Here is a 25,012-nt window from a genome sequence, read left to right as displayed (position 1 = left end):
ATCAAGTTTTTTTGACACGTATATATATTATTATTTTTTAACAGAGGAAGAAAGTCCGTGCTTCGGAAAACGCGATGATGTGCGTAATGATATCTTCCGTCTCCTGCATAGACTTGTACCAATCATCAGTATACCGTCTTCTCCCCTGCCTTGCCTCGTGCAATTCATCGAACCTATCGTTTAATTTCTCTCCTGCAGCCAAAAGCAGAATGTTGAGATCACCGCACCTCAGGCCACTGATCTCCCGAAGACGGTCCTTGAGAACTATTTCACACGGAATTCGAAATGCCGGCGTTGTTCTTGCTATGATCACAAGTTTATTAACATCTCCGTTAACTACCTTTTTGAATATTTTAGATAGTAGTTCGTGCGGCAAATCAGTTATGCAAGCCATGTTGTTTTTTTTACTGTATGTTATTTATATACCCCACCCCAATTTTTGTTTCGTGTTCATGGCGATGGTGGTACCCAGTGCGGCGACCCGTTCACCCAGCGATGCGTCTCTGCTCACGAACCTTTCGAAAGCTGCGTGCTCTAACTTTCTATCTGCTTCGTGACGTGCATCCAGATCCGTCTGCGTGGTGTTGTAGGCGATGTCGTGATCTTTGCATGCGGCGTCCAACGGATTCACACCCTTGTCTCCTCTCTCCAATCTTTTCTCGAGTTTGGTACCCGGTCCACAGTACTGGTAGCCAGGTAGATGCATCTCGAAAGGTAACTTGTTGATGATGTCGTTCACAAGTCCCTTTCCTTCGGCCACGTTCCAAAATTTCGGAGGCAGCGTGTTGATGATTTTGATCAGGTAATCTATGCCCTTGTCGTCGTTCACAATGAAGTTGGAAAGTTTCGTGCTGATCATGTCCACCATGCCAACATTCTCGTTGTAGAAATTACGGTTGCCTGCATTCTCTTCGCCGGCTATCACCAACAATCGGTCCACGAGCTTCCTAACGTCGTCCACCCAAACGAATTCTTTGGGTAACGTGTTGTAGCGTTTGACGCCGCTGCCCGTTTTGACCTGGTTCCAAATCGGTTTGATGAGATTCCTGTACTTCTCGCCGCTGCTCGATTTCACCCTATTCTGCGAGGCGTCGTTGTTCTGGTACAAGGCATCCGTCATGATCAGAATTTCCTTGTAACTCTGGTAATCTTCGTCGGTGTAATCTTTCGGCTGCTTTTTGGCGACGAGTTGCCACAGTCCCACCGTACCCGGATACCTGTTCCAACTATCCTTGTCGCCTAAATTGACTTTAATGTCGTTGCCTTCGAAGGTCACCTTCGATTTCCCAATCTTCCACACCACACCGCCGCCTTCGCTGGTTTCCATGCTGGGATACAATCCGAACACTTCATCCTTGTCGAATTTCCCCGTACTCAGGTAGTCTCGTGCCAAAGGTCCCAACTCGATTTTATCCGAAGACGACGAGGTGCTACCAATAGCTCGACGTCGTGCCGGTACATCCTTCAGTTCGAACGGCGTCGAAGGAATGCTCGAAATGGGCGTGGGTACAGCGTAACTTTTAGCTGCGAGCGGTACGAGTTCATTAATCAAATTTTTATTTTGTTCTGTGACACTTTTAATTTCTTTACCTAGACCGCTGATGGCATCGATCACAGGTTGATCCTGACGTTTCTTCTCTTCGTAGAATCCGCGATTCTCGGATTTCCAACCTTTGAAGCGTTTCGCGAGGTATTCTCGCAACTTGAGATTTTCGTCTTCGATTTTTCGTTTCGTCATGACGTTTATTTATATACGTTGTTTCTCACAACGTTGCAACGTTTAGAAAGTCATTGATTTTGTTTCTGTATTTTCCGTCGTTGGGTTTCCTCGTCATGTCGATCGTAGCGAATCCGAAATCGTCACCGTTCCAGCAAGTAGAGCAGCAGCGTTCCGAAAATTGATTCTAGTTCATGTCTCCGCCTACGTAGTCATCGTACGCGTGCTTGAGGTTGGTGTGATCTTGACGAAACAAACATATGAAATTAGCGTTGTCGCGTACTGTTTTGGAATTTTGGAAAATGTTTGAGCTAGGTAAAAACAATCTATTCCTTTGTGACGACCTTGCGTGAAAAAGTTGCGAATTTCATTTTGATTTTCCAGGATGGCGTCGTCGAACACAACGACTGAATTTTCACGACAATCGTCGAGTGGTTTTATTTCCGAGGCGAACGTTGCAATGTCCAGACCATCGTACAGTTTCATCAGTTGCTGGTATTTGGATTGCTCTAAACTTTTCGAGAACACGTACAGGTGCCTGTTCTTCCAATCTAACCAATTCGGTGCGAGGAGAAAATTGTCCACGAGCAGTGTCGTTTTTCCACACCCCGAAGGTCCTACGATCAGACAGCGGATGCTGTCGGGGAGCAATTCACCGTTTTTTTTCTTCGTTTGACTTTCCGAATTAGGTAAACGTTTCACAACATTCCACGTACTCATAGAATCACTTCGTTTGAATCGATCCAATTTGTTTCCGGAAGTCCCAGCCATTTCACCAAAACTTTGTTGCCTCTCTTGCGCAAAACTTTTTCGATAAGGTACGTGTCGGGGTATTTAGTTTTAGAGAGTTCCTCCTCGTAGAAGCGCCCCAATAAAATTTCACCGCCACTGTCCTTTATTATATACGTGTGACGGTTCCCGGGTAGAACTCGAACCACGGTAAAAAGTTCAGTGCTCCAGTTTCGTGTAAAACCCCTGTCAAACGTTCGCTTCAATTTACTGACCCTCACCTGTTCTCCAATTTTGTATTTAGCTTTTTTTGTCGTGGGCGTGTACTTTGGACAGTAAACGCTAGAAATTAAACGTTGCTCGTCAGACTTGGTAACGTCAGCTGGCTTCATGCCTATCGTTGCGTGCCGTGTGTGATTATAGTCGTTAACAAGTTCCGGAAGAATAGTAACCCACTTGTAGCTTCCCTGAAGCGTGAAGCGTGACCACATGCGCGATTTCAGAGTGCGATTGAATCTTTCCACGATGCTGGCCTTGACGTCACTGAAGGTCGAGTAATGTTGAACGTTGTGTTTCCGAATAAACTTTTGGAATACGGCATTGTAAAATTCCTTCCCTTTGTCCGTGTGCAGAAACCGAGGTCGTCTGCCGCCGCTTTCGCGAAAAATTGTCTTGAATGCTTCCGTGACGCACGTTCCTGTTTTCGCCTTCAAAGGTAGAGCCCATGCGAATTTCGAAAATGTGTCTATGACGGTGAGGAGGTACTTGTTGCCCTTGTTCAATTTATGCACGTTTTTTAACTTGCCGCTACTCATTTCGACGAGGTCGCTTTCCCAGAGGTCGTCGATTCCCTTGGTTACCACAGCCAAACGTTTGTAGTTGCGGCGTGCAGGTTTATGCAATTCTTGGACGATGGCTTGCCTAGACATTTTTATTATTTTTTAGAGATTACGTTTCAAAAGAAGCACCAGCGTGATGGGATTCAAAGAGGGTGGCACTTCGCTCGTGTTTTGAATGATCAGCTTATCGCCGGCACTCACGTCGAAAACAGTAAGATCTTCGTCTTCGTGTATTTCATATATGTTGCGCGTTTCGTTCCAACGTGCCAGAGGAATGTTTCCTGCTTTCTGGACACCACGATTCGATATCAAAGTCATGGTGGGAACGCTAGCTTTTCTGCCGTGAGACCAGTACGAAAATTCGTTTATCTGAATCGTGCCATCGAGGAGAAACTTGTAGTACGGATGATAAGGATGTAGCATGTACAGTTTGTTACCTTCGACGAACGTGGAGATTCTCTGTTGATTGGGTACGCTGTTGATTTCGATGGCTTGCAGAGAATGCAGTTTAGCGAATTTAGTATCGACGCTAACGAGGTTGCTGTGAAGCTGACCCAGTGTGTTTTGTACGGGCAACAAATGTTCGACTATGGTATTTGTTACGGTAGAAAATGACGGTTTGATTTTCACTTCCACGTTCAACTGCTTGTAGCTTTCGTTGAGTTCTTGCAACTTGGCACCGAACGAGGCCAGCGTCGATTCCTGCGTTGATTCCAGCACTCCAACTTGATCTCTGATGTTGACAACAATGTTCTGAAGGTTCTCGATTTGATTCAATTTCGAGCTCTTCTCGGTAAGATCGTTCACGATGATTCGCATCTCTGTAAACTGCGTGTGAAGGTCGGCGACGCTCTGCGAAGTGGGCAGCGTCGACACCAGCGAAGCAAGTTCGTCTCGAATCTGTTCCACGTTCGCCGTTTCCGTTTCTACTCGTTTCAGCATACGTGATATGTTCCTTTTCAAAGCGTGTAATTCTTTGGAGGTGGGGAGATTGGCCACTTTACTCTCGAGATCGCTCAACGAGCTTTTGATGTCACTCGAATCGGATAGTGCCGTCACCGCCGTTTTCAATTTTTCCAAATCTTCGCTCGAAGGTACGCTCGTCCGTAACGATTCCAAGTCACCCTGTATGTTGTCCAGTACGTGATGAAAATGAGCGAGATTGGATTCGACGTTCAAATTTTCTAAATATTCGATCTTCTGCTGAACCGTGCTTAACGTGTCTTGAATGCTCGTCAACGCTCTCGCTTCAGCGTGAATATTTTTAATTTCTTCGTTGATCAATTCCAAGGACGCCTGAAGCGTAGCGATGGTGGTTTGAATGTGTTCGAAATCTTGATAGGCCTCTAATTGAATTATTATGTTCGCGACGCTTTTACCGATGACCTGCAGTTCGTCCGACGATGGTAGGTTCGTCATTGTATCTTCCAAAGTCTGCAACTTGGATTTAATTTCTTCCAACGTGCTGGTGAATTCTTCTTGTAATTTGGAAACAACGACGTGCAAGCGTTCTACATCAATATCGTTCACCACGGTTTGAAGTTCGGAGAAATTCTTTTCTATTGCGGAAGTTCGTTCTTCGATTTCGAGTTTCAATTTTTCCAAATCTTCATTTTTCGCTTGAAATTGCTGTAATTTGGCCAAATCATTTTGAAGCGAATCCACGCTCAACTGTATATTTTGAACGTTGTCGTAAGAAGGTACGTCGACATAATTTTTTATGAGCGTTTTCAGTTCGGAATCGATTTTTAGAATGGGGTCGAGACATTGCGTTTGGAGCGTAGCGATCTCCGACTCTAAACTTTTGTTTAAGGTCTCCTGCAAAGCGATCAAGTCGGTCCTCAACTTCTTAACTCGAATGTCCAACATGAGAATCTCTTCTGCGTGGTCTACACGCTTCGTGTTGCCGAAAATGTCGTTAGGCATTTTTGGTTAACGGTTATTTATAATAGGATAGGTGATTCGTAATTCTACGAAGAGAGGAATGAGTTTGTCGTAATCTCCGAGGAGTTCCACGTACAGGTAATCTCCTGCGGAAACATCGTACGTAATGTTAGAAAGCATCTTGTCGTGCTTGATTCGAAAAATGTTCTTGCCGCTAGAAATTTTAATATTTTGCCCTTCGTTCTCCGGATTCACGGTGATTTGAAGTTTCCCGTCGATCGGAATCTCGTAGAAATATAAATTGTTATTAAAAACATAAAATATCTTGCCCACATCGTCATTTAGTTTCGTCCAGATACTATTGAGATGAATAACCAACAGACCATTGAGTTTAGATAACACGAAAGGTAAGAGGTTATTGGAATTTGGTTGTGTAGTGTCCATGATGCCTTGTTTACGGAAACCAAAAAGATTCATTGTTCTGTTATTTAAATTAAATTTCTACATGAGGTGTCTTTTGTCATTCTTCAAACAAACAGACGGAGGAAAAGAGGGGCCCTCAGGCGATGAAATTCAAAAAGCTCAAGAACATGTAATTATCTGATTACATCACGATGAAGAAGAAGAAAAAAATAAGAGTTGAATTTAATGAGCCTCGGTTTGGAGCGGGCTTAACAGCATAATAACAGCTTGCAACTTTTCATCGCCCGAGGGCCCCTCTTTTCCTCCGTCTGTTTGTTTGAAGAATAGCAAAAAACACAGCGGACTTCATGGCTATGGGGTTACAGTTAACACACCTCACATTTATCGCTTCCATTGCAGTGCCCCCACTCTCTCGTGTGGATTTTACAATCGAGAACATGTAACTTGTTGTCTGTTGCATCCAATGCTACTTTGGTTACGCGCGTCGTGTACAAATCATGCAATTTACTTGTAATGCGATGATCGGCGCTGAGTTGCCTTTTACTATGAAAAAGGCATTCCTTGTAGTCTTGCATGCTAAATTTGCTGGTACTTATTTTTCCCACACCCTTCGCTTTCTTGATCTCTTTTTCTTCTGCAATCTTTACACAGTACATTTTGGCACGAAGCCCCGCAAATTCGCTGATGTACTTCCCGCCAACTTCATCTTTGAATTTTCCTATGGTCATTTTGTTTTCTGCCGAATGTAAGTGATGGCCTGATGGTAAGTTGCTAAAATCAAACAGATGCTTCATCTTAGTCAGATCACGTTCGAGGTTTGGTGTGTTTTGAATTAGAAAAATAAAGCTATCCGTGTCAATGTAACATATTTGGATGTTATCCCCATAAAAAAGTTGAAACTGATCGTAGTACGATTGGTACATGTGTAATTTTGATAGTTCAAGGACGGTGGCACCTATGGCAATCGGCTTGTTGAGCATCACTTGCTTCTTGTTCCTCTCGACGAATACTAGATTCTCGTCGAAAATAGTGAAGTTTTTGAAGTAGGGGGACGCGACGATCTTCTCAAATTTGTTTTCCTCCGTGACCAACGTTGCGTCGATGTAATTACGCACGTTCTCCATCGTCTTGCCGTAGATGGCGTTATTGAACAGTTTGTACAGATCCTTGTCTGCAGGCGATGTCGATTGCGCTCTGCGGCGCGTATTCTCGGTTATGTAGGGTTCCAGCCACTTGCTCTGTCGGAACTTCAATCCTTTATGAACTTTCTTCAACTGCAAGCCGTGACTTATGTAAAATTGGAGGAGTCGGTAGTGCAGAACGTAATTCCGCTTGTTCTCCATGCTTAGTATGAGTTTTGGCTCCGATCCTCCAGGTGGCTTTTTTTTGGTGGGGGCCAGGGCCAATCCGTGATGTTTCTCGTGAAGCGTTTCGGGATAATCGAGATCCACTTCCAAGAATCAGCCCCATTCATTATCTTCCCTCCAGTTGAGAAAATCTTCGCAGAAGAGTTCCTCTTCGGTCATCCACGCGTAGTCGCTGATGGGAAGACACTGGGACATGGAGTGGCCGTACAGGTTGTTGACATCCCAGTAGACAATATAGGTGTTGGGCTTCGATGCATCGTAACCAGGCGTATGAGGATTGTTTGCCTGAGCATGGCGTCGGGGACATTGGACGATGCCACCGCGTATCGCACTCTCCAGGAAAGCATACTGTTCCTTCTCTGCGATGAGTCCCAGTTCCACGTTGGTGTATTTCATCATCGATTCCCAAGTCAATCCCGGCGTCGTGAAGAAATACACAGGATCCAACTTGTATATCGCGATGCATCTCTTACGAAACGATTCGAAAATATCCATGAGGAGAGTCACGTCCAATTTCAGATAGAGATCGTGATAATCGCGAAAAGTTTGGCAATTGAAGGCCGTCCACACACTACGAGCGTGTTCGTAGTCCTCTTCGGAACAGACGTCCTCCGTGAGATGAGAATAAAATACCTCCCGGGGTGGAAGTTCCGTCTCGTCAAATTTCTCGAAATCGTTGACGTACTCGTAGGGGTAGACGCCCTTGCGACGCAACAGATTCAAATTCTCATCTCTCCCCGAAAAACATTTTTGCTTGGTGGCCACAAGATCTTCGTCGCCAAGTTGAGATGCAAGGCTTGCGAGGCTGGAGGACAGGAAATTGTAAGAGTCCAGGATTCGCACTTCCACACTTCCTCCTTCTTGGAGAGGGATCCAAATTCTTACCGCAATATACTTCTCACTCGTTCTCGGAATAATGCTGATTCGAGAAGTTATGTTATACAACTCTTTGACGAAGAGATGCGTGTCGTACTTCTCCGTGTAGTGCAGAAACACGGCAACGAAATGCGACTCCTTAATTTTAAGATTGCACGAATTACAGATGGTGCTCAGAAATAATCCATTCTGGTGGTCATGGTGGACGACCTTGTAATTTTCGGGGGTGAAAGCCTGGTTACACTCCTCGCATCTTGTCGCCGCGTCATGTCTCCGTTGTTGTTCCGTCGTGAGAGCAGGTGGAGAAACATAAGAGCCTTTCAGGCTGGGTGCAAGTTCTCTCGCGCATTCCGCTATCTTCGTAACAAAATGTTTTGCCGCATCGGGTCCGCAATACATGACATCATTCAATTTTTCTCCGTAGATGGAGAAACTGCAAGGCTCGTGGTGAAAAATTTGGATCGTGCTTGAGGTAGAGGGATCAGGGTCGCAAGACGTCATGGGAACTTGGAAGCTTTCAAAGTCGGCATAAAGGACGACGGGATGGTGGAGAAGAGCCTGGTGTTTCTGAAATTTCATCTTGGTTCCGGGTTCCGGCATGACATCTTCGGGTTCTGCATTCACAGAGCCAAAACACTTGTGCTGTTCTCTCATCTTGTTACCCCCGCGAAAAATTCTCAAACACCGATCGCAAATTTCGATCTTATCGCGATTCTTGCTGATCTGTCTTCCTACTAATCCTGAGAAATTCCGTATCAAACTGTAACGGCCATCTACAAGCAAGAGTCGAATTACATTATTCTGGCTTCTAGCAGGTCTTAAGACACGAATATTGTCGCAATCGTCAACCCCAAAAACAGAAATATCGATATCTTCTCCTTTTTCCTCTCTATAGTTTTTTAAAATTTGATTGATCTTATTCAGGGTCACAGGATAGGAAATTCCTCTCATCATATTCTCGTATCTCCCCTCGTATCCTCTGTAATTGGACAGGCGTTGGGGGTCATTATTATTTGCTGGGTGTAATGCGGCGATGACAGACCACAGGAAACTCTTCGCATCGTTACTTTGTATGTTCAACACTGCATTTTGCTTTTTTTTTTGCTTGTTTTTTTGAGCGCTGCGTAATGGTTTGAAATTGCAGACTCGAAGTTCTAACGCATGATTCTCACCGCAAAGAGTCCACCCACTTCCTCTACCTTCAAAGTCTTCTTGTTTTTCTCCCAAGTGCTCGAATAGCCGTGTCACAATTTCCTCCAGATCCTCGTTATTGTCATCGTGTAAGCATTCGCACCCTACGTAAAAACTGAAAGTGCTTGACTCGGACGAGACAACTTTCTCATACAGCAGGGTCAAGACGAGATGAATTTTAATTGCAACATTGACGAGGCAATCACGTAATTGATCAACTACCCGCGATTTCACTTTGTCGAGGAAGGTGCTCGAGTCACACTTTTCACTTCCAGATTTATAGGTCATGATGCGTGCACTTTTATTCAAAGCACCGCCTTCATGCCCATCAATGCGAGATTTCTTTGCCGGCGGGACTACGACATCATGATCCGCTAGACGACATTTTTTCAAATGCCTAGCAATGTTAGGTTTAGAAATCAACTTCTCACAGTTGCGACATGCCACTTTCCCGTAAAGACCGGAGGGACCTGGTTGCGATTCCATTTTTTCCCTCTGTTATTTATATATTTATATATATATATATATACAGAGAAATTTTTTGGGGGGGTTGTGGTGGTGGTAGTGGAAAGCGCACTGAAACAGAAGAAAAAAAAATTGAAAAAATGCTAGACATTTTTTCCTTCCACATATATATTAGACGCGAACAGTATGTATGTATGTATGTATGTATGTATGTGTGTCTGCACTGTTGTAGGAGGTTAAAAATATACGACATGTAAGTGTGTGTCAATTTTTTATGACTCCTCCGAATATGTGTGTGTCAGACGCAAAACAAAAATATTAATATATCATGAAAAAATAAAAACTTACCTTTCAAGAGAGATAGAGAGAGAGACTTCAAAATAAAAACTTGTAGCTCACTAAAACTTCCACGATGATATATATGTATACTGCCAGATAAACAATTAAGAATACTGAACTGCCACGATTGACGTTCACCTTTCAAGAGAGATAGAGAGACTTTAAAATAAAACTTGTAGCTCACTAAAACTTCCACGATGATATATATGTATACTATCAGACAAACAATTAAGAATACTAAACTGCCACGATTGAGGTTCACTATGATAATGATGTACAAAAAGAGAAACTGGTGCGTTATATAGGAACCGCGACCCCCTTGGTGAAAACACAATGAGGGCTATAGTCAATGTCCTAGCAATGAACCCCGTTGACACTTCCACCTCATGCGTGTTTATCATGGTATTCAATCGGGGAGTTTGTTGCCGTTTGTGGTTGCCGAGGGTGGAGTCGTCCACTGCGGAAGCGGATGGCAATGAACCCCGTTGACAGTTCCACCTCATGCGTGTTTATGTGTGTGCACCACATTGTTCCCGAAAAAGAGAGGTTTACAAAGGTCACGATCTACAAACATTTTGACCGGGATTTGGAAAATTACAATAAGGTGCATTCATCCTTCAAGAATAAGAGAATAAGAAGATGAAAGGATGAGAGCTCATCTTTCACTCATCACTGCTTTTCTGCGCCCGTGAAACATCGTCAGCGCAATAAATGAGGCGCGAAACGTGGAGAGAAAATGAGTGTATGTGTGTATGTGTGTATGTGTGTGTGTGTGTGTGTGTGGCACATCGTTCTCGAGAGAGAGGTTTACAAAGGTCACGATCTACAAACATTTTGGAGGATGAGAGGATAAGAGGATGAGAAGATGAGAGGATGAGAGGATGAGAAGATGAGAGGATGAGAAGATGAGAAGATGAGAAGATGAGAAGATGAGAAGATGAGAGGAGAATAAGAGGGATGAGAAGGATGAGAGGATGAGAGCTCATCTTTCACTCATCACTGCCTTTTTGCGCCCGTGAAACATCGTCAGCGCAATAAATGAGGCACGGAACGAGGAGAGAAAGTGAGTTTTTCAACTTTTTGTAGTCGTTTGGTCAAAAAATCAGAGTTGCGGTGGGAGTCACAAATTTACACTACTCTTGTCTTCAATACTTTTCTCGGATAGAATTAGGAAGCTTTCTATTAGTACGTTTGATATAATGAATTCCTCAAAAATATCAACATTTTCATTCACAGTTCGAATGCAGAATGTCAATTGTTCACGGATATGTCACAAGTTTCGTGAATCATAATATGTAGCAAAATATTCCCGGATTTTAATATCGGCTACCACGGAGCGCAAACCAAATCTCCCTCATATATCAATGATCTCGTTCTGAATGTCATGTGAGAACCGTTTGTAGCCCGAACGTCCCATCCACTCCCGTAGTTCATGCACATCGTCTTTTGAAACTCTTTTTAGTAAAAATGTTAACAATACTCATAATTATATACTTAGTATATAGTAATATGTCATGTGTCTTGCTGTCTCTGGTCATAGCTCCCCCAATGTTGATGGTTTAGCTGTCTCAGCCCCCCAAAGTTGATGGTCTAGAACATTTTAAATATGTATTTAAAGTTAAGTTCATGTGGTACAATTCAGAGAAATCTTAGTATATATTTAGTATAATGTGAAAGGTAAAACTGAAAACGCCACAGCATTTTATTTGACTACTATTTGGGATACATTTTATGAGACGCAGGTAGCTATGATCCACATGCATAGAATTCAAGGTGAACACATAACACGACATAACCACGGATAAGAAGCTGAAGCTACAGCAACTAGTAAATTATGCAAACAATTTGGAGACTTCCCAAGATGATTTTAAGTTCTAGCCTACAAGGAAACATTACAGAGCATTGAACAGTCTGCCTCATCTAAATATCAGCGATGAAGTTGTCATCAATACCTATTTTGTAGGAAGACTGCTGCACCCCAACCTCCCGCATACCACCATCTACTTCAACGTTACTTTACATGAAATGGTGATGCATTGTTGAAAATTACCCGCAACACTTACTCATCCTCAAGATACTATACAGTCGTCCGTACACGTGGGGGGTATATGTGTACTAGCTACAATCTATACTAACGTCGGGCGGTGATAAGAAACAGTCTATGTTACTTAAAATATGTGCAACGTACCTTGCATCTTCATGAAACCCATGAATTCTCCTTCGAAACCTCGCGTCATCCAAGGACCGCGGATATTTAACTCTCTGGACGAATGCATCTCTCCTGGGCATTCTCCTCATCCTCAATGGTGCAAATTCATTTCTAGCCTCAACATCATTCAGCTTCTGCATTTGCCTCAATCTCCCCAAAATGTTTTCTCGTCTTGATAGCTTTTTTACAGTGGATAGCTTAGGCTCGCTTCTGTATGTCCTCATCGTAGACCGAAAGAAGTGAAGAATGGCGAGGTACACCACCTCGACAACAGAGAGTAAACTACCACCGAAGAACAGGCATCCAATCCCACCAAATGACACTGAAAACACATTCAACATACAATTAAGAGCAGGTAGAATAATGAAGATACATAATACAAACTAGCTCTAATTTATGAACACTTGAATGAGCAATACATTTTCAAATCATAAAAATAATTCCTTCGTATTCAGAAAGATTTAAAATTTTATTAGGAGAAGAAGTTTATTTCCTTACCTAACATTTCTAAATCGCCGAACATGATGTCCCTTTTGAATCTGGTTCTCGGAAATTCTCCCATATGATACGCTATGAGAGGCGTATGGTATCTGTAATTAATTATATTTACTTTATCATTTCTTTTGTTTGGACAAGTGCTTTCCTTTTAACAAGAGTCAAGTATTATTAGGAATATCTTTAAAATCAAAACAATTTACATTTTTTTACATCTTCGAGCGGTTACTAGAAACACGCATGCATATACCATAGTTTATACATATACCCGAACGTGTGCCTCAAAGTATAAGGGTCAGTCAGTGGAAAATAGGCCACTTCGTATGTCTCGACGTGTAGATGCTGCAGTTCCACGAAACTCCTGCCACTGGAAGGGTGTTCCGTTGTCGCCCGGGAGATGGCAGTCGCGTCGCAGGCTTTTGTGAAGCAGTGCGAGTGTGAGCCGTGTGAAGTGCAGACGTGCAAGAACTTGCCGTCCGGCATATCGTGGAGGCCAGTAAGGAAGAGCAATGAGCAGTCGTGCGCTCCACTGTACGCCGTCGATACTGTTGAATGATGTCATTCACACGTTGGATGAGGTAGGTCATCATTTGCGACAGCGACATATGGTCCAGGTCGTGGATCGTCCTACAGTGACTTTCTTCCTTCGCGAAGGAACCTTCGACTCCACTCCTTCACCCGCGACAGAGATAAAGGATGTTCCCCACACACTGCCATCATTCGACGGTGAATGTCTCGTGTACTAGCGCCTTCCGCCACCATGAAACGCACGACTGCTTGCTGCTCTTTCTTACAGGGCTCGTTGATATTCCTGAACTTCACACGGCTCACACTCGCACTGCTTGACACAAGCCTGCGACGCGACTGCCATCTACCGGGCGACAACGGAATAAACTTCCCAGTAGCAGGAGTTTCGTGGAGCCGCGGCATCTGCACGTCGAGATATGCGAGGTGGCTTGCTTTTCACTGACTGATCCTTATAGATGCCCCATGTGCAAAAGCGATAAATGTCTGCATTGTATATTTTGCACAATACCATACAGAAGTAGAGTAAAACAAACAGCTCAACTGCCTCTTTTGGTGAGATGAGCATGAGAAGTCCTCATATGACGATATTCGGACTATACACTCCCTATTATAGTACGACATTTATTCCCTATTATAGTCCGACATTTATTCTAAGTCTGCATCTGACACAAAAGGTGTAATTGTTTGTGGTATTATGTGTCTTGAGAGAATACACGATGTGAATAAGAACTTAAGATAAGAACTTTGCTTATGTTTGGATTGACATGACGGGGACTATTAAGCTTAGAAAGACCCCTAATGACGCCCAGGTGTACATTTTAAACAGTGTGGATGATGTGCATGCCCTAATTTGCAATGTCGCCAATAGAGAACAATAACTTATTATGCTATTATCAAAATGTAAGGGTCATGAATACCAAATTAACTTAGTTGTACTTGGGTGTCTTAGCAACTGATTATGATATCATTGTTCTTACGAAATCTTGTTTGGCAAGTGATGGTCGAAATTCAGAACTATTAGAAAATAGGTATCAGATATTTAGAAGAGATCGAAAAAGAAGTAGAGGGGGAGGTGTGTTGGTCGCCGTCAGAGAAACTATTTGTGTAAAATGTATTGAGATGTCAGTTGATTGTATAGAAATTGTATTTTTGCGTATATGTGGTGACGTCAAAAGTTATTTATTTATATCATTGTATATTCCTCCTGATACTAAATTGGATAAATATTTAAACCTATATTCTTTGTTAGAAGAGGTGTATATATCTTATAATGGTAATATATTTATTATTGGAGATTTTAATATCCCAACAATATTGGATTCACATACTGATCTTACGCGGTGTGGAAATATCGCAAATGCACTTAATGATTTTATGAATTTATTGGATTTAAGTAGTATCAATGGCATAAAAAATTATAACAATAAAATTTTGGATCTAGTGTTAAGCAATGTTAAAGACCGTATTAATGTTTTAAAAAGTACGTTTCCGCTCCTACCAGTTGACGGACACCAGCCTCCTCTTATATTTAATTTACCTTTTAATTTTAAGTGCTCTCGAAATAAATTATATTCAGCTATGGGTTTTAACTTTAAGCAAGCTAACTTTTTGAAGTTGTATCAAGATCTTGCTGGTGGTAGTTGGGAAGAATTGCTTCAATGTAAACACCCAAATAATGCTGTTGATAAGTTTTATCAGACCTTTTACGATATACTTAAAAAACATGTTCCAAAGAAAAGAATTCATAAAACAAACTCGTATCCTTGTTGATTTAATGTTGAAATAATAAGAATATTTAAACACAAGGAATTACATAGGCCTAAAAGACATATTTCTAATTATCATAATGAATGGTTTATTAAGTTACGAAGATAATCTAAGAAGTTAATAAACTTAGCCTACAAAAACTATGTAAACAATGTGCAAAATGAAATTCGTAATGATTCAAAACAATTCTGGCAATATATCAAAAATAAGAAGCAACCTCAATTAAAACCGTCTACTATGACATATCAACAGGCTACGCTAACGTCAGTAGTATCGGAATACGATAAGGACAGTTGCTATTTAATATTCGCAATTCATTTGCACGTACTTATAACTAATTTGCACGTGTTTTAATTAATTTGCACGTACTTAGAATTTATTTGCATGTACTTAGAATACTTTACATTTATGTATTTGCATGTTTATAACTTTTTATGAATATATAATTATTTATTTTATGAAAAATATGTATATAGAAGGTAATTAGAGGTACTAAACGCTATGCATATGGTTTTATATTCATTACTGCAAAGTATGTAATGTATGAAACTATAATAATTAATGTTTATAATATTGAAAATAAGTTTTCTATGGTTTATGAACCGCTATGAACGGTGGTAATGGCTGTAGGTACAGGTCCAATTACGATTGGGGACGGTCCCGGTACTCGAACCCACGATATGTAATGTTATTAATTAGTACTATGTAATAATGTATGTTATTATGTTATAAAAGACGGTGGTCTCAGACGCTAGACAGAATACTGTCTCCGATTCTCGACTCGGCGGTGATGCCAGACAGAGAGAATGAATTAATATTCCGCGCAGGTAGAGGAGAAAGGAATTTTGGGGAGTGTGCGTTCAAGGTCAAATGACGTCACAACGTCAGGACAAAGAAGGAATCTGATTGACCAATCAGAGAATGCGTCGGTAGATTTTCAGAACCGGTTTTTCCAAGGTTAACCAGTACGCAAGAACAGGAGAAAGCTATGCAATATTGTAGGGCAGGGGAGGGATTGAGCCAGACAACAAAGAAAGTCTGAGAATGCGCAGCAAGGGTCAAATCTCTGAAACTGAGCGTCGCTTGCATGCTACGACATGTTTCTGTCAAAGTATGCCAAGGTTACCGAGAACACTAGAACAAAGGATGATGGGAAGGAGTTCAAGGTGAACTAGAACGCAAGAACAAAGAAAGCGTCGGTTTATATTTCAACCAATTAGAAAACGCGTCGGTTTTATTTCAACCAATCAGAGAAGGCGTCAGTTTTGTTTATGAAGTATAAAAAAACGCGTAAATGCGAGAAGATGTTAGTTTGAGAAGAATTTCTGAACCATTGTGTCAGAAAAGATATCAACTTGTGATTATTGTCTGAGATTTGAACACAAAGAACTCAAAAGAAGCTATAATTAAGGTAAGTGAATTGTTATATATATGTATTGTGTTTTAAATAATATGTAATTCAAATAATGAACCGAAGCAAGAAACAAATATGCGTAATGTGAACTAGTACTACAACTGTTTTTCTATTTTTTTACAGGTGATTCTATTGTCTGGGTGCGTGTGAGTGGAAGGATCTGTTAGTGAAAAATGGCGTCTTCAAGCTCCACAAACGAGGCTAACCACACTGCGGTGAGTACTTCGAACGAAATTATATGTAATTTTCATTCTGGAAAGTATACTTCCCCACTAGAACTCGTTAATGCATACTATGATATGTGTGACAGAGTTATTTTCCACGACGATATTCCTTCATGTGATCCGACTTTTTTCTGCGAGACAGTGCAAACAGCAATGTGTCAATTAGGGGTGGGGGCAAATCAGTTTTCAATTGTGGATGAAAGAGAAAGATATTTTAGACGGTTTGGAATGCTAGGACGGGAGGTATCCATTGAAATACCTAATCAGGTTGTGGGGGACCCTGAATATTTGGTTGGGTCTATGTTTCAATTTTTGATGAAAAAGATTTTTTTTGATGTGGCACCGGACAGTCAGGTTGGTTTGATTATTTTCGGCAATGAAACCAATAAGGATATTTATATCCCTTGGCGCCCACTTTCGGCATTAAATCCCAAAATTATTCAGCACTATGTGACCAAAGTGCTGAACAGCAATGAATCTTTTTTTGTAGATAACTCCATCAAATGCATGGCTCATATTGTCGAACCCAAGCGCGGTAGAGGGAAGAAAAAGTACCCTCTGTACAGAAAGTACGCCCCTTTACTATCAATAAACAATGCTAACCAGAGACAGCGGGCTATCACTGTTCTAACTAACGATGACAATTTGTGCTTGCCACGCGCTATTGCATTTGCCCAAGCCAAAATTGACAAGAATACTAAGAAAATCAAATCCTTTCAAAGATCTGATAATAAATTGAAAGAAGCCGCTATGCGGTTATGCCATGAAGCACGCGTTGATCCATCCAATGGATGCACTGTAGAGGACATTGTTAAATTTCAAAACCAATTGGGACCAGAGTACCAAATTGTAGTGTTTTCAATGAAAGAGGGGGAAAGGGAGTATGAAGTTATCCGGTCAACACCGTTCGCCCCTAAACAGATTAATTTACTGTATCACGATCAACATTTTGATATAGTTAATTCTGTCCCCACACTTCTTGTGAAAAATTATTACTGCCCCAAATGCCAAGTCGGGTTCGCCCACAAGTATCAACATACTGAATGCACTAGGTATTGTTCATTATGTGAATACACTCATGATGGCAATGAATCCACTAACACTATCCCCAGAAAATGCACTGCATGTAACAGGAGATTTTTGTCCCCGGAATGTTATGAAAATCATTTGCGCACCGAAGGGCGGAAATCAAGTGTTTGTCAAACTATACACCAATGCAACGTTTGTTACAAAGTAGTGAACAAAAGAAATCGCAAAACACCTCACAAATGCGATGAATTCTTTTCTAAAAGCTGTAATGCTTTTGTTGAGCCAGCACACAAATGCTATATTCACCCTGTAAAACCCGAACCAAGTGCAAAGTTTCTTTATATTTTCTATGATTTCGAGTGTATGCTGGTAGAAAGAGAAAATGACCAGAAACACGAAGTTAATTTGGCTGTTGCTAAGCAAGCCTGTCATGTCTGTAAAGACACTGATGCAGATTTCTGCGAGACGTGCGGTCCCCGTGTCTATATTTTCCCCAATATTCAAGAATTTATGCAATATATTCAAACTCCAAGGGAAGGGTTTGATAAAATTGTGTGTATTGCACATAATGCAGGACGATACGATTCACATTTTGTTTTAAATTATCTGATTACTAAACAGAATATTACCCCCTCCGTAATTATGCAGGGCAGGAAAATAATAGAGATGTCTATTACCAAGAAAATAGTTTTCAGGGACTCGTTGAATTTCATGCTCATGAAATTGAAAGACTTGCCAGCAAGTCTGGGACTAGCGGAAGATTTGCAGAAAGGCGATTTTCCGTATTGGTTTTCAACCCCTGCAAATCAGAATTATGTAGGTCCATTCCCTGATATTCAATATTATGACATAGATTCCAAGTCCCACAAAGAAAGAGAAGAGATGCTAAAATGGCACGAGGAAACTGTCCAAGCAGGGAAAATTTTTGATTTTCAAAAAGAGTTGCGCGAATACTGTATTAAAGATGTGGAAATTCTTGCGGCTGCATGTATTAAATTCTCTAATCTGATCGAAGATCTGACTGGAATATAGTGCTTTGTTCGCTGCGCGACTCTTGCGTCGTTAGCGTCTTTGATATTTAGAAGTAAATATCTTAAAGAAAACACTCTTATTAAAGTTCCCCCATTTGGATTTCGGGAACAAGACCAACAGTCTCTAATTGCATTAAAATGGTTAAAGTGGGTAGAAAATACTGAAAAGATCACTCTAAGACACGCAGGTAATCTCGGGGAGGCTAAAATAGGTCGTTATAAGTTGGACGGGCTCCATGAAGAAAGTAAAACTGTTTATAGTTTCCAAGGCTGCTACTACCATGCTTGCCCGATTTGTCTTCCTGACAACAGAGATAAGCCTCTTAACGAGACTGGCGAGACCCTAGACCATAGGTACGAACGTACTGTTACCCGTAAAGAAATATTAGAGCAAATGGGGTACAAGGTTGTAGAAAAATGGGAATGTGAATTCAATGAGGAAATTAAAAAAGATCCAGAATTACGCAAATTTATTGCTGAGAATTGTTATTCCCTGAATAACCCACTTATCCCAAAAGAAGCTTTTAATGGGGGACGCACTGAACTTTTCAGGGCAGTTTATGAAAAACAAGAGAATGAAAATACGAGCATGAAACTGCTAGATGTAGTTTCCCTTTACCCTGCAATGATGAAGCAAAGAAAAATGCCTAAAGGGAAACCAGTGATTTACACTTCAGAGTTTCCTACCTTGGATAATGTGTTTGGGGTTGTAAAATGTGATATTCTCCCCCCTAAAGATTTATATTTACCAGTACTGGGCATGTCATGCAATAACAAATTAATGTTTGCTTTATGCAGAACTTGTGCACAAAGCGAGAATCAAGAACAATGTACACACGCAGATAAAGAAAGATACTTACATGGCACCTGGCTATCGGAAGAACTGAAACTAGCTGTAAAAAAAGGGTACAAAATACTCAAAATATATGAAATTTGGGATTTTCCTTCGGCTGATCAGAATGATAATGTATTCAAAGACTATGTAGACACATTTCTTAGACTGAAACAACAGTCTTCAGGATATCCTTCCGGCTGCAGTTCAGAAAATGACAAAGACAAGTATATTCAAGATTATTTCGATCGTGAGGGAATTCAACTTGTAAAAGATGAAATTGCACTTAACCCAGGGCTTCGTTTTATTTCCAAAATTCTGCTGAATTCAATCTTTGGGAAATTCGCGCAAAATCCTTTAAAAACTAAGTCTATTTTTGTAAATACAGAACAGAAATTCCATGATATAGTGTTTAATCCACAGTATGAAATCAGTAATGTTGTCCCTATTTCCGAATCTTGTTTATTAGTGAATTATATTGATCTGGAAAGCAAAAATGAACCGTTAGTACTTTCAAATGTACTTGTCTCTGCGTTTATTACTGCTTATGGAAGAATGCATTTATATTCTTTTATGGACAAAGTCAAGGAAAGTATTCACTACGTGGATACGGACTCTGTGTTCTATGTAGAAAGAGAACATGAAAAACTTATTCCTACAGGCTCATTTCTTGGTGAAATGACGGATGAGATTAAAGAGCCCTACCAAATTACATGCTTTTTGGGTGGAGGTCCCAAAAACTATGCATATAAAATGGTGAACAAACATGATCCTCAGGATGAGAAACATGTTATTAAAGTAAGGGGCATTACCATGAATTACAGAACACGACTCCAGATTAATTTTGATTATTTTAAGCAACTGGTCAAAGGGGAAATTGAAAAGCGAGTTGTTGAGAACCCACGTAAAATTAAACGAAAAGCCAATTTTGAAATTGTTTCTGAATCTGAGCAGAAAACACACCAAGCAGTCCACACGAAACGTAGAAAAATTGAAAATTTTGAGACGGTTCCATATGGAATCTAAATAAAAAACGAGTGTTTTTTTATTTTTATTTTTTATTGTTTCTTAAAGCCCCAAGATTGTCTGCAAAATCTAAATTTGACGGGATATCCATGGGCACTCCCCGTTGACGCGCCGTCTGGCGCAGAAACCGCATCTGTCAGATGTTCTTCGCCGCCTTTGGCGCGACGAGGGAGGGGACACCAGGCGTAGGTGGTGAACAGCACGCACGTGGTCCACGAGGGCCTTTTTGCCCCTAAATCCCACCTCCCAGCACACAGAACATTCCCTTTTTATTTCATCCTGAAAAGAAAAGATAAAATTAATTTGCGGTATATATTTGGGCCATTGTGTGTCTGCGCTTCAAGCAGAGAACGTGTGTTGTTCAACATGGAACTGCGTTTTACACACCCGTTTGCAATGATGGTTTGTGGCCCTCACAAAGTGGAAAAACCACTTTTGTGGATAAGCTTCTATTTTATAAACATAAAATGTTTACACAAGTTCCAAAAACAGTAATATGGGCGTATGGTGCGGTTCCTCCCAGATTAAAATTAAGCCAAAATACAAATATTCAGTTTATTGAAGGAATCCCTGATGTAGCAAATATGGATATTGAAACTCCTGGATTAATAGTCATTGATGATCTAATGAATGAAAGCAGCAAAGATTCAGCAGTCGCAGATATATTTACAAAATATTCTCATCACAAAAATATAAGTGTTATTTTTATAGTACAAAATTTATTTCACAAAGGTGCTAAAATGAGAGACATAAGCCTCAACTCACACTATCTTGTGATATTCAAAAATCCACGTGACAAACACCAAATATACCATTTAGCACGACAATTCAAACCTGACAATAGTAAAAGTGTTTTGGAAGCTTTTCAAGATGCAACTGAAACACCACACAGTTATTTAATGTTCGATTTAACACAAAATACACCTGAAATTTTACGTATGAGGGCACATATTTTCCCAGATGAACAAATGGCTATTTATGCCACTGGAAAGCATGTCAACAAACCATTTCTTGTGCGAACGTCAGAATGACATCACAACTAAAAGAACATGCTCCGGCACTTAAATTATTGTGTAAATTAAAACCTATTCAACGGAAACGCCTTTTGCAACGAGCAACACCAGGACTAGTTCGTGTACTAGGACAATGTGCAGCCAATACAGTACGCGGTAATATTCCGCTTTCAGGGGTACAAAAAACTAAGCTTCAAAAGTATAAGGCCAGTTTGCGTAAACTAGCGGCGAAGGGCACTTCGCTCAAAAATAAAAAGAAAATATTAATTCAAAAAGGCGCCGGCTTTTTGCCATTTTTAATCGGTCCGATTATATCAGCGTTAGGTAGTGCATTGTTTTCACAATGAGCGTGAGAAAAATGATTCTTGTTCCCGAGGACTTTGCCACTAATATGCATGCCTCCGTTGAGAAAGCTCAGAGACACGAATCAAGATTAGATTCTAATATTCGTACAATATTAGCACGTGAAGATATAGGGGAAAGTGAAAAATGGAAACTTTACCAACAGGCACTTCGACAATTTGTTAATTTTACTAAGCCTATTCCCACACACCTACCATTGATCGAAGAAGAAAATAAGCTGCCACAAATAAGTGAACCAGTGCAACAAGACGACCCCCCTCCTAGTGTTACTCTCAGGGAAGAAATTCTTGCTTCAGTACCGAAAACTGTTCAGAAGAAAACAGAACTTTTACTTAAAAGACTATTCTCTTCTCAATATATAAATTGGGACGCATATGGAACAGTGTACATAAATGGAAAAAGAATTCAGGGTTTAAATATCATAGATCTGATAAATGATTCTGTTCGCCCCCGTAAGAAAAGTAGAGATCCTGTCGGGAGAGATCAGTTCCAATCTATCCTTCATTCTCTAAACATACCCAAAGAATATATAGTTACACGCACGCCCCCAACCCCTTCAAAAAATAGGAAAGCTGAGTTTATATGGGAAGATATATAAAGTATGGATCTTAAAACATTGTATTATACACATGAACTACCGACTTCATTTTCCAATACTGAAAAATTATCCAAACATTCTACGCAATCACGAAAGAATATTTCTGAATGGCTATCAAAACAAGATGCATATACTTTACATGTTCCAGTTAGAAAAAAATTCCCACGTAAACGTTACGAAACCACTTTTCCCCTGGAACTTATGCAAATGGATTTGGCAGATATGCAGAATATCGCCAAATATGTGCTATATACTTTGTGCAATTGACGTGTTTTCAAGGCAAGCGTTCTGTATACCAGTGAAAAGCAAAACGGGTGAAATTATGGCAAAAGCAATCACTAAAATTATAAACATGTTAGAATATCCTCCTGTTTACTGCCAGACAGATCAAGGAAAAGAGTTTTATAACGCTCAAGTGAAAAAAGTGTTTGACAAGTACAATATTATTCATTATAGCGTTTATTCAGAACTAAAGGCAGCAGTAGTGGAACGATTTATTCGTACTTTAAAATCAAAATTGTATAAACACTTCTCAGCCAATAATACGTATCGTTATGTAGATATTCTCCCCCTTGTAGTAAAATCATATAATCACTCGTATCACCGTTCTATAAAAATGGCTCCTGTTGAGGTGAGCGAAAATAATGCGCTGCAGGTTTGGTCTCAGTCTAGAAACAATACAAGTCAAAAAACCAATAATATCAAATTTAAATTTAATATCGGTAACTACGTAAGGATAAGTAAAGCCAAAATGAAATTCTAGAAAGGATATCTACCTAGTTGGACAGAGGAAATTTTTATAATTAGCGATCGTATGAGTACTGATCCCCCTACATATCGTATAAAAGACTGGAGTAACGATCCTGTCAAAGGCATTTTCTATGAACCAGAATTACAAAAAATTACACTTGATCCAGACAAGCCATTTACTATCGAGAAAATTCTAAAACGAAAGGGAGACTTTGTTCTAGTAAAATGGAAAAACTACCCCCTCGCATGTGCAAGTTATGTACATAAATCAGATATTACGCGTGTTTAGGTTAGTTGCCATTATGCCGCTGGACGAATTCTACGTTACATTACCTTCCAATGTAAACTTGAACTTGTTTCCTGATAATAAAATAGCACATTACCGTACTAAGCTGAGGGAATCAATAGAATTAAATGAACAATGGGTGGTGGCGGCCACAGAGCTTCATTTAACTTGGAGTTTTTATAATATTGTTTCCGATACAAATAGCATTTCATATCAATTTAAACCGAAAAAAAAAGGACCAGATTTTTTATAGTGAAAGTATAGTTCCTAAAGGTTACTACTCCAATATTCAATTATTATTAAACAATATTCCCCCTTCAAAAAGAAAACTGCTTGCTCAACATGTCCGATTTGGCTATACTTTGTCCACGCATAGTATGTATACACAAACAACGCTAGAGGAAGATGAAATTATGAAATTGTATATATCTCCACAATTAGCTCCAGTGTTTGGTTTTTCGTTGGATACTCCTAAGTCAGAAATATCTTTACATTCGGTTATTGGTCCAGGTACGGCAAGATCAAGTTCTATTTATCCTTGTAATTTAGATTATCATATTCCCCGTGAAATCAACATATGCACAGATATTGTCAAATATCAAGCAAATATAGGTCCCGTAATACGAAAGGTTAGTGTGGTTGATTATGAATATGGAGCAATAAAAAGTTATATATTTGAGCCCAGGCAGTATCTAAAAGTAGAGAAGCGTTACTTTGAAACAATTGAAATTATATTAAAAACAGAGCATGGAACTTTGCTTCCATTTGAGTTTGGAGCGTCAAGCGTTACATTACATTTTAAAAAAGTGGAATAATGATTTCTGAAGGCAGTGATAATGATTACTATGTAACTTTGGTTTCAAATGCATCCAAAAATATTTTTCCGGCTAATACACCTTCTCATTTTTTAACTAAACTTTCTAATGCTGTTAAGCTCGAGTCTGGAGGCTGGTTAGTGGGTCTGTCTGAAATTCATTTCACAAACAGTCTGTTTAATATTCAAAAAGGACAAAATGAAATTATGTGGACTTATTATAACCAAGACTCGGATCAGTCAAGTAAACAGAGCGGTAAAACAATCGTTCCCCCTGGATATTATTCAAGTGTGGAGTCTGTTTTACAAGTTTTAAATCAAGATCATATTGGAGAAGGGCTATTTCGATTCGGTTATAACCCGTCCAGCAATATTGTTGAGGGAAAATACAATGCACAATTATCTACACTGAACCTCTCTGATATTTTGGCTCTGCAGTTAGGATTCGAACCAAATAGAAATCTTGTTAAACAACAGCATAGTTCGAAACAGACCAACCTAAATATTGGTTATCCCCAGCAGGTTTTAGTATACACTAATGTACTCAGTTACCAGTTTGTAGGAGATACAAAGGCACCTCTTTTAAGAATGTTTACATTTTCTTCGGTCCCTTATGGCCGGTCACAATCTATAATATTTAACCCCGTTCATTATATGCCTGTATCGAAATATTTATTTGATACAATAGAAATAGTTTTAAGAGACAACACAGGTCGTAAACTCTCATTTGCCTTCGGAGATCTGAGTGTTAAACTACATTTCAAGCGGCAATGAGATACGATAGACGTCAGTTATATCGAGAT

General features: G+C 40.2%; 1 protein-coding gene across 1 annotated transcript in view; it reads right to left on the bottom strand.

Annotated features, from left to right (window-relative positions):
- Positions 1–11,654: 11,654 nt before the first annotated feature.
- LOC145991769 (pickpocket protein 28-like) overlaps positions 11,655–25,012 on the bottom strand; it is a 129,878-nt gene continuing 116,520 nt past the window's right edge. The window contains exons 6-8 of the mRNA XM_083127819.1: positions 12,538–12,629; positions 12,019–12,361; positions 11,655–11,709 (exon numbers count right to left, since the gene is read on the bottom strand). Of these exons, the coding sequence (XP_082983945.1) occupies positions 11,655–11,709; positions 12,019–12,361; positions 12,538–12,629 (490 nt within the window). The remainder of the gene's footprint in view (positions 11,710–12,018; positions 12,362–12,537; positions 12,630–25,012) is intronic.

This window comes from Lepisma saccharinum, chromosome 8 (genome assembly GCF_977018435.1).
Source record: "Lepisma saccharinum chromosome 8, izLepSacc3.1, whole genome shotgun sequence".
Taxonomy (NCBI): Eukaryota; Metazoa; Arthropoda; class Insecta; order Zygentoma; family Lepismatidae; genus Lepisma; species Lepisma saccharinum.
The sequence above is the reverse complement of the archived record's forward strand: the minus strand, read 5'-3'. Positions and strand labels throughout refer to the sequence as shown.